The following is a 10,149-nucleotide window of genomic DNA, read 5'->3' on the forward strand; positions in this document are numbered from 1 at the left end:
CGGAAGGGCATCTTGGCCTATGGGTGGTGGGCTTTAGGCAATTCCCATCAAAGACAAGCCCCCTCGTGGAGCCAAGGGTCTGAAAGGAAAGGGATCTCAGGAGGACTGGGTGAGCGTATATGAACCTGATGCAAACCAGGTGCTATAGGCACTAAAAAAAAAAAAGAAAGAAAGGAAAAGAGCCTTAGAAAGCAGGCTCTGAAGCAGGAAAGGAACCAGGACAGGGGAAATGACTTGCTTGTTTTACTTGGGCCCTGCTGCTGAGGCGAAGGGGCTCCCCAAATGTCCACTAAGGCTGAATTCTGGTGGGACTGGGAATGAAAACTGGACAGATACAAAACCCATCTGGAATATCCGCAGCCTGGTGAACCTGATACAAACCTCAGGCACGATTCTGGTAGGCCTTCTCAGTCAGCTGCAGGTAACCTAAGGAGACAGGGGCTCCGAGAGACATGCCGGGACCCCCATGGATCTGGCACACCAGAGCAGCTTCCCTTACATGGTTACCGTTCTGGTAGATCAGAGCCAGGCTGGGAATAGTGTGTCTGGATTTCCGCCAGGCACCTGATAAAATATCTCAGGATCAGCAAATGGAAATATATGAACCAGATGACAGAACGTTTAAGGGAAAGCAAAACCTGTTGAATGGTCAGCATTGTTTTTTTTTCAGCACAGCCGATTGGGATCCAGACTTGAGTCTTTACCTTTGGGCCTCAGGCTGTGTCCCTGGTGCTATTCAGCAGTTTTATTAAATACTTGAGCAATATGTATCGATGACATACTGGTTAAATCTGAGAATGATGTGCTCAGCCCTTCTCAGTGGACAGGAAGCTGAGTGGTGGCAAACAGCTTGGGTAACAGGACAATAGCATAGGTGGCTTGGGCCCAAGTTCAAGTGCATAACCATACCCCTGACTGTGAGGACTGGCTCACACATGGCACAGCACTTGAATTGGACTAATGAGGAAAGACCTGGACATTTGTTGGATGGCCGAGGGAAGAGATGCTCTCTGCCCCCCTCCCCAGACTGGGCCTGCAGGGATGTAGCCCTGCAAACTCTTGGCAGCCATCTTGGGACTGTGAGGGGACAGGTTGTTGGAGAGTGGCATCAGCTCCCCAAGAACAGAGATGAGGGGTGCATTCTGGTCACACTGTTCTCCCTGGATCCAACCATGCCTGAAGCCTGAGCTGCCACCACTAGCTTTTCAGTTATATGCACCAATAAATGTTTCTCTTTTATTTATTTATTTATTTATTTATTCATTCATTCATTCATTCATTCATTCATTCATTCATTTTTGGCTTAAACCAGTCTGAGTGGGGAGTCCCAATATTTGCAACAGACACAGCATCCTATGTGAGTCTGTGCTGGGGCATCATGTCACTGTCGGGTGAGCTCCTGGGACTGATTTCCAGAGGCAGGTAACGAGGACGTGGAGGTGGGGAGGGGGCTCAGAATCATGCTACATGAGGGACAGCTGCGAGGACTGGAGGTGCCAGGCAGGAGCTCTGTCTTAAACAAATAAAAATGGGAAAGCCACCCTGAGTGGCCCCAGGAGGAAGAGTCAAGAGCCATTTGGGGAAACTTACTGGGAAGGATTCCCCCTCATTATAAGGAAGTGGCTTTGAACATGAAGACATGTGGCCCCGGGCAAGTCAGAAAGCCAACCCCCAGGGACTTTTGTAGTCAAAATCCTATGGTCTGGACAACAACCCTGCTCAGGTTTAGGAGGTGATGGGGTGGGCATTTTGGAGGCAGGATGTAGAAGGGGAAATGGGCTCACAGAGATCAGGGGATTAGCTCTAAAATAAAGGTCCCTTGACTTTCTCCTGTGCTCTTTCCAGTCCATGGAACACCAGACAAGGCCCTAAGAGTAAATGGCCACATGGGAGGGGTGAGACTGGGGGAGGGGTCAAACTGAGCAGTAACAAGGTCCCACCTCTGCCATCTCTCTGAGCCTCAGTGTCCCTATCTGATACACAGGACTAACTTCACTTACCTCCTGAGTTGTCCTGAGCCTCTGACCAGATGATGCAGGTAGAGCCCAGCACTTCCCACGGTTACTACCAAGTTAACTAAGAATAAAAAACGTGACAGTCTACAGCCACAGAAGGCTCCTGCTCGTCCTGCCCCAGGCTTCTCTCCTCTTAGCAGAAGGATAATGCGTTTGGGTGTCAAAGACCTTGATTGGAATCCCAGGACAGCCGGGACCTTGGGACGCCGTGCCCTCCCTCATCTGTAAAATGGGACGACCACAGCGGTGCCCTTGAAGCTTCTGGCCTACAGGAGGTGCTTAGCGGATGGGGCGTTTACCCTTTCGCGGTGAGGTCAGCCCGGGGCTCTGCAACTCCTTTACGTCCCAGACCGCCAGTGGGACCCGCCGCCCAGCCAAGTCGCCGGGGCTGGTAAGGCGTCGGAGGCTGCAGCTGGCGCGGGAACCCGGAGCTGCAGAGGCCGCCAGCCGCCTGCCCAGAGGCTGGACGTCTGCTCCCTGGGCGGCAGCCGAGCGCTCAGCCAGGAACTTGTTAACAGGGCCTGAACAAAGAGCCGCTAATCCGGCGGGCGGCCGCGGGCGGGCTGGAGGGCGGAGGGACCCCGCCCCTTCCCCGCGCCGCCGCCGAGTTCACCGCGCGTTCCTTATCCGCGCCGATGGGGGACAAGGGCGGGGGCCGCAGGGTAGGACTCGCAGACCGCCACCCCGACGCCCCCGGGCGCCCCTCCCCAGCGCCCAGGTGGATGGTGGGGCGCTGCTGCTAATTGCTAGTCCCCCCGGTTCGGGCTCCCATTGGTTCCGGCGCCGCCGCCCCGCGGCGGCTCACGTGTCCCGCAGCCCGCCTGGCCCCAGGTCTGCCTCTAGCCCGGGACCCCGCCCTCCAAGTACGTGGGCTACTGGTGGGGTTGTTCTGGGGACTGGTATAGGTTCTAGTAACGCTGGGAACGATAAGGTAGCACTCCTACCTGCCTGCTCCTGGCACCTTTTTTTGGGGGGGAGGGGGGAGGGGACGCAGGGTGCTGGAAAGACGCAGACATGGGAAAACCAGCAGCACCTCAACTCCATCTGGTCTTCGCCCCAATTAGGAGAGGGTAGGGTCTAATTCGGAATGTAACCCCTGCAGGCTGTCAGCTGGACATGCTGGGGTGGGACAGGGTGTCCCACCTGCCACCCTGGCTGGGGAGGTATAGGGCAGAGGTGGGATCCGGGATCCAGAGCTCCTCCCCAGAGGCCCTGCAGCAGTCCCTCAGGCTCAGTCCATCTACACCGACTCCCCCTCCCCAAATCCCAGCCTCATATTTGCCTGGAGCTCAAGGTGACCCTGAGCCTTTCAGACGGACACAGCTCTTACACCCAGGCATTGGGGAGGCGGACTCACCCATTAGGGCTCTGGCCCTCTGTTCTGGCATGGGCCAACTCGTAGGCAGGGACTTCAGAGTCCCCTCGCTTGAGTAGGACCTAAAATTTGCCCTTTTGTGGCCTACTCGGGATGAGCAGCTGCCACTCAAGTCTTTCCTGATCTTTGTGAGTGTCCCCCATCTCAAACAGGGCTAGGATGGGCCAGCCAACAATCACACCTGGGGAGTGGGAGGACACTACGCTTTCTATATGCCCTGCCCCTGGGTGTCAAAAGGGCAAAGAAAAGACGTCAGACCTGACCTATCCCAAAATAGAGGCCTCCCTTCAGGTCTCTGCCCTCCCTCCTGGACTCCTAGCTGTACCCTCTCCCACAAAGAGGGCACCAAGGACTCCCCAATTCCTCCACAGAATAGTGCCCCCTGCCATATCCATCGCTATCAATTGCAAACATTTATCGAATGCCTACTGTGCACTAGGATTGATATGTATCAGGCTGCCTATTCTGCTCAACTACCCTGTGAGATATGTCTCTGAGTGACAGGGAAACTGAAGAAGTGCAAGAAGGAGTGGATCCACAGCCAGGAAGAGGGTGACACACAGGCCTGCCAATTCAAAGAGGCACTCATTCTCAAGGACTGACCCTGCACTTTTGCGACTTAAAGTTTGCACTCGAGGCACCTCCTTTGCCTCACCCTAGTCCTAGCCTTGGTACAAATCCAGACCCCTGAGCCTGCCAACTCAACCATCTCACCACCTCCTCCATATGCCTGGGGTTCTGGCTCCAAAAGCTGCTCGTGGCATCTGACATCAGTGCCTGAGAAGAGGGTGGCCTCAGGCACTGGCACTCTGACATTGTGGGGGCCCTAAGAAGGCCTGTTTTTGTCACTGGGGGTGTTTACCAGCTGAAGCAGAACTCTGCTTCCTGGCTTAGGTGCAGGGTCTCACAATTCCTATCTCTGCCTCAACTACCTTCAGCACTGCTACAGCAGCCACCTGGCTCCAAGGCAACACAGGCAGCTGTTGCTGGGGTGGTTGGTGGTTTTAGCAGGTGCTGGGCAGGTGCGAGCAGTTCCTAGGGGAACCTGCTGCTGAGTGCACAGTCCACCCCAGATTCCCAAGGCAGCTTCCTTGGGTACCAGCCTCTACCCCAAGAGTCATGAAGTCCAGTCCGTTAGCATACAAAGAAACAAACAGCCCAGAGAGGTTAAATGATTTGTCTAAGATCACACAGCAATCGAATGGCAGAGCCAAGACTAGAATTAAGTTCCATCCAGGGCTCCTACCCATAGTGATGTTGATTGTCAAGGCAGATCGATCATAAGCACACAAGTTCCAGGACAGCTGAGTTCAAATCATCATCTTCATAGAAACCCCAAACAAAGTTCTGTGCACACTGGAGGATTCTGTGTCTGAATCAGGCCCAGTCTCTGCAGGGGGTGGTATGTGTGTGCAGATTGGGGTGGGGCAATGACTCCTCCCTGGGCTCCTGCTTGGGGCTGGAGCAGTTAGAAGTGAGGCAGATCACATGAAAGAACTTCTCTCCTGTCCGGGCTTGGGCCCTGACACAGCTTAAGACTCCACCCTGTACCTCATGCCCCTTCAAATGCCAGGAAAACGGAGCAAGGAGACAAACAAGCCATAGATGCTTGCGCCACGTTGGGGCCCACCCTGAGGTGCTCTATGTTACCCATCAACTTATTACTATAACCCCAGGAAGCAGATGTGACCTCATTCAACAGATGTGAAACAGGCTGCAGAGTAAAAGTTATTTGTCAGGTGACTTAGACTGAAACCTGGGCCTATCTGCCTCCAAAGCCCCTGCCCTTCCTACTCCACCTGAAGAGAGAGGGGCCAAGGCTCCCCAAAAGACAGGCAGACCCTCCGATGCTACCCTCATGAGAACAGACAAGAGTAATGAAGGGGTGGGCTGGTAGAATTGCTCACAGGAAGCTGAGAGCCCATCTGGGTGGCAAGGATGGTTGGGGTCCAGGGGCCAGGCTCTCCTGGGGCTCAGTCTCAATTAAGAGTCCCAAGCAGATCAGCTTAAGTCTCGGTGTCAACTTCAGCCCTAAGGGTAGGGAGTGGGGCCTGAGAAAGAGGCCACCAGGGCAGATTTTCGGGTTAAGATGGGCGATGCCACGCCTCAGTGCCCCTCAGCTCCACTTTCCAAGGGTTTGAGTCTTCAGGTCTGGGGCCCAGAATGACATTATTCGCATGAGAAGACACCCGTCTGGGAACATCTATGCCTGTGGGTGCTGGGAGGTTCCTAGTTAACAGACGTGGACATAAAACCTGTACGAGGAACTCACAAACAGACATTCATGAGAGCTGGCTTGCCATCTGTGTGAAAGGCTGGGGAACAGCTACCCCCACAGTGAGGGCTTACCTTGCTCATCCCTGCCCTGGACAGGTGCCATTTCCAGCCTCCCGGGAGCAGAGCAGTCTGTGTTTGGGGACATGAATGGAGAGGTCTGCTGAGGTGGGCAGAGCAAACTACTCTCCCCCCTTCCAGCTGCAGCAGCCCCACCTGCCTAGCCAGAAAACCTAAACTCAGGTGGCAGAAATAAAGAGAAAAAAGAAGCAGTTGACTAGCCATGACTTAGAGTATGTTGGAGCCTGAAGGCAGGGTCTTAGCACCATAGACAATGGCAATACTTATGGGAAGCACCGGAGTGAATGATATGGTGGCTCAGGCCAGAGGCTTCCGGCAGCTGCCCCAAGCTTCATGTACCTCTCCAGGGCTGAGGAACCAGTACCTCTGTCCTGTAGCCCACTCAGAGCTCATCACTGTGCCACAGTCCATGCATGGGTCCTGGGAGGAGGTGGGGAGGCCTCTTAGAAGGTGCTGGATTAAAGCTGGGGGTTGAGATAAGCAGAATGGTCTAGAGTAGAGGATGTTGTGGTATTGGGGGCAGCATGGCTGGCAGGGCCAGGGGGCACCAGGCTCTCCAAGCCTAGGGAGCTACAGTTAAGAAGGCGGAGCTTATCTGGGTGTTTGGGTGCCCAGCCCACCAGCAGCAGAGCCAGGGTAGACAGCTGCCTCTCAACAGATCAGCCCAGTGAAGTATGGTGGTTCAGGGGTGTCCCTAAGGGCCTCTGGGCTCGGGGTTGGAGGCAGCACTGGGGAGGCACAGAAGGCTTTCTAGTGGGGTTCCAGCCTGGGTACCAGGGACATTAGTCTAAGTAGATGAGGCTCAGGAGGGGGATGGGTTGGAGTGGTCATGGCACTGGTCTAGGTGAGAAGGGTGAGGGAGAAAGGGACTTGGGGGGAGTGACAAAGGAGAGGGACATGAGCAATGTCACAAGTAGGACTGAGCTGGAAGACTTGGTGACAGATTAGACATGAAGCGTGAAGGAGAAGGGAACGCTGAGAGAGCTAAGGTTTCCAGCCCCAGGCTGAGGGAATGTGGGGATGGCAGAGCCCCTGGGAGGGAGGGGGCAGCAGGAGAGGGGTGGATTGTAATGAGCAGGCCTACGCATGCACGTGTGTGGACACATGTGTTTCCAGGTGGCAGCCAAGCTCGGCACTGGGACCTTCACCCGGAAAGGGGTCTCCCTGGGAGCCTAGGGCAGCTCCTGCCTTCTAGATCAGGAGTCGCCAACCCCCAGAGCCGCAGACCTGGAGATGAGCGGCAGGTGAACTAGTGAAGCTTCATCTGTATTTGCAGCCGCTCCTCAACACTGGAACACCGCCTCAGCTCTATCTCAGATCATGAGGCATTGGAGTCCCACAGGAGCAAGAGCCCCCGGTGCCAAAAAGGTTGGGGACTGCTTGAGTCTGTGCAGGTCTGGGGTCTAGAACAGCACCAGGCAGGAGGAAGGGATGGTGTGTGGGGGACAGAGGCTGTCCCCTGGCTGAGGCAAAAGTTGGCTGCTCCTAGAAACAAGGACAGTGCCTCTTAGTTGGAGGTTTGGTACTTGGATCAATGCCAATCCCTGGACTCCTGAGGGAAGCCCCTCCCAGTACAGGCAAAGGGGAGTCAGAAGATCAGCCCTCTCCTTGGGACACCAGGGGCCCCCAAAGCCTAGCTCAAAGATAGAGTGAGTGAGAGCAAGGTATCTCTTAGCTCTAAAGAATTAAGACACTGTCCCCCCAACCAACTGCTCCAGTCTGAGGTTGGGGGGTGGACAGAGGGGTCCACGACCAGTCCTGAAGATGGGGGTAGGGCCTGAGGAAGAGGCCACCAGGATAGAGTTTTGGGGTCAGGATGGGCAATGCCAAGGCTCAGTGCTCCTCAGCCCCACCTTTCAGGAGGGCCAGGTTCCTATGGGCCCTTCCCCCAAGGACCGTGGAGATCTGTGTAAGGAGAAGACAGGTGTGTGTGGTCCATGGGGGCAGGGGAGCAGGTGCTAGCTGTGTGACTGGGTATGAATGGGAAAATCTTGTGAGACAGGTGGGTCCCTGTGTCTGGGGCCTAGAGCAGCACCAAGCACAGAGAAGGGCCTACTGGGTGAATGAGCTGAAGAGACAGGCTTTTGTGTGACACAGAGTGGGCGCTTGGCCTGGGCAGCAGGAGGCTGCTGTCATGCTGGCCCCCGTGTCCCCAGCCGCCTGCTTGCCCATCCCTCCCTCAGCCACTCTCACACACATTTTTTTTCACTGGCTGCTGTTGCCGAGGAGCTGATAGATGATGCAGGAGGAGCTGGGGTCATTGCAGGGCCAGCCTGCATGGGCACATATGCCCAGATCCTGTGGGGAATAGCAGTTAGGGGCCCAGGGGGAGAAGGTAGGACCCTGCAAGCATTTCAGCAGCTCCTCCCACAGGCCAAGTGGATGCCTGGAGGCAGGAGACTCTGCTCCTGGGCAGCCCTGCAGCTCCTGGGCCTACCTGCTAAGCTACCCGGACAACCTTGGACCACACCCCAACAGGTGCCCACCAACCAGGGATGCAATTCCTCAACTATACGGCCTCCTGAGGAATACATGTGCCACCCCCCACCAGGCTGTGGCACCGACTCACCAGCACCCATCACCTTCTTATCTATACATGCTCACCTGTGCAATTGCTCAAAACTGTCACACATGTGTGGCAGGCCACACACACCAGTGCTGCATGCACCACCAGGCCCCATCGTCACTAGGGCACACATGCCAACCCATAGCCCTCACACGTGCTCACGTGGGCAACATGCAGACATGACCGCACAGACCTCTCACACATCCAACTCAGTAAACCTTCCCTGTCGCCTACTCAGTATCTGGCGACACCTCCCCTGGGTGAGGAACATGTATCTCCCCAGTTCACCATGGTCAGTGGTGCGATCCGCACCCCTTGAGTGTGGCACACACACTCTTGACACGCACATGTGTGCAATATGAACACACACCCACGGCAGTACAGCCTCCCAGCTCAGTCAGGATTAGAAGGGGAGGTCATGGGAGAGAAGGGTTTGTTATAGTGAGGTTTTGGGGGGATGATGGGGTGATGCAGAAGGGAGACAGAGTGGACGGGATGGGGTAGAGGGAGGATCGAGGGGACAGAATGGGAGGGTGGCCAAGAAGCGGTGGGTGCAGGATGTGCTATGCAGAGACCCTTTAAGAAAACAGCTGTCAGCCTCAGTCGTCTTGCTGGTCTCTGAGCACTCACTCATTGATCTCTGATCAGTCTGGCTTCACATCTCAGGAACCCCAACGCTCCCTCCTGACACCCCTGGAAATAACAAAGGCCTGGCCAGGCTGGGGGGGCCCCCCAAGGTCCTGAAGCAACAAAAAACAAAAAACGCCAAGGCAAACCCCAAGCCCAATTGAACAAAAAAAAGAACCCCCCCCCCCCCCCCCCCCCCAGACACACATAAGTTCAGCTCTGCTAAGTGCATGGGTGGGGAGCAGAGATCTGGGGTGGTGGCTCAGAGAGAGCGGACAAAGGATGCGATTCCCCCAAGGAGGTAGGCTGAGGGCTGAGTTACCAAGCAGGCTGGGGTGGCCTGAGGGACATAAAGGGAGAAAGAAAGGTTCTACCGCGAAAGAGAGAAGGGGAAGTGGCAGTGGATCCACCGCACACAACTCTGGCCCCCACGCGCCAGCGGGGCCAGGAGCCCCAGCCCCAGCCCCAGCCCCAGCCTCGGGGCCGCAGTGCTCTGTGCGGGCTGCAAGTGCTGGGGGCTGGTGTATGCGCCTCCACGCCTGAGTGTGTACGTGTGCGAGCGTGTGTGGCGGGGACAGAGGAGGACACTGTGTTCTGGACGTGGGCAGAGGCCAGGTGCCAAGCTGGGAACTGTGAGTAGCTGTTTGAGGCAGATGCTACCGGGTAGAGGTATCTGAACCCCCCTCCTCGATTTCCTGGGGACTGGGATGTGGTCAAAACCCTCTAATCTACGACCCTCAAAGTCAGACTCTCTCAGACATTGATTCACCCCGCGCCCCCCGCCCCCCACCCCCGCACTCTGGAGCCGGGCAACCAGCAAACTTCCCCCGCCCGGAGGCGTGGGGCGTCTACACTAGCTAGCCCCGCGCGCTGACAGCTGCTCCTGCACTTGGCAGAACCCAGGCTTCCGGGGAAGCGCGCGGGGAAGCTGCGCAGCAGCAAGAGGCGCCCCCCACGTCCCGCCTCGCAAAGTTTGGCCTCGGGGGGCTCCCAACTGGGTCTGGCAGCGTGGGTCAGGGACCCCCTCCCCTTCCCTAGAGCAGCGAGCGTTCGCGCGCACGGTACCCCGCAAGCTTTCCAGAGCGTGCGCATGACTCACCGGAGCCGCGGAGCCAGGCGGTGAGGACTATGCCCAGGAGCACTGGCCACAGGCCGGGCCGGACGGCCATGGCCGCGGGAGGGCCGGGCGCGGGGCCCCGCGGGCGGGAGGG

At 56.6% G+C, this 10,149-nt stretch overlaps 1 protein-coding gene across 1 annotated transcript in view; it reads right to left on the reverse strand.

Moving 5' to 3' along the window:
* The window catches only part of UNC5A (unc-5 netrin receptor A), a 58,810-nt gene extending 48,692 nt beyond the window's left edge, over positions 1-10,118 (reverse strand). Inside the window, exon 1 of the mRNA XM_023531880.1 lies at positions 10,038-10,118. Within this exon, the coding sequence (XP_023387648.1) occupies positions 10,038-10,107 (70 nt within the window). The 5' untranslated portion in view covers positions 10,108-10,118. The remainder of the gene's footprint in view (positions 1-10,037) is intronic.
* Between the last annotated feature and the right edge of the window lie 31 nt (positions 10,119-10,149).

Source organism: Pteropus vampyrus, unplaced genomic scaffold (assembly GCF_000151845.1).
Source record: "Pteropus vampyrus isolate Shadow unplaced genomic scaffold, Pvam_2.0 Scaffold74, whole genome shotgun sequence".
In the NCBI taxonomy this organism is placed as follows: domain Eukaryota; kingdom Metazoa; phylum Chordata; class Mammalia; order Chiroptera; family Pteropodidae; genus Pteropus; species Pteropus vampyrus.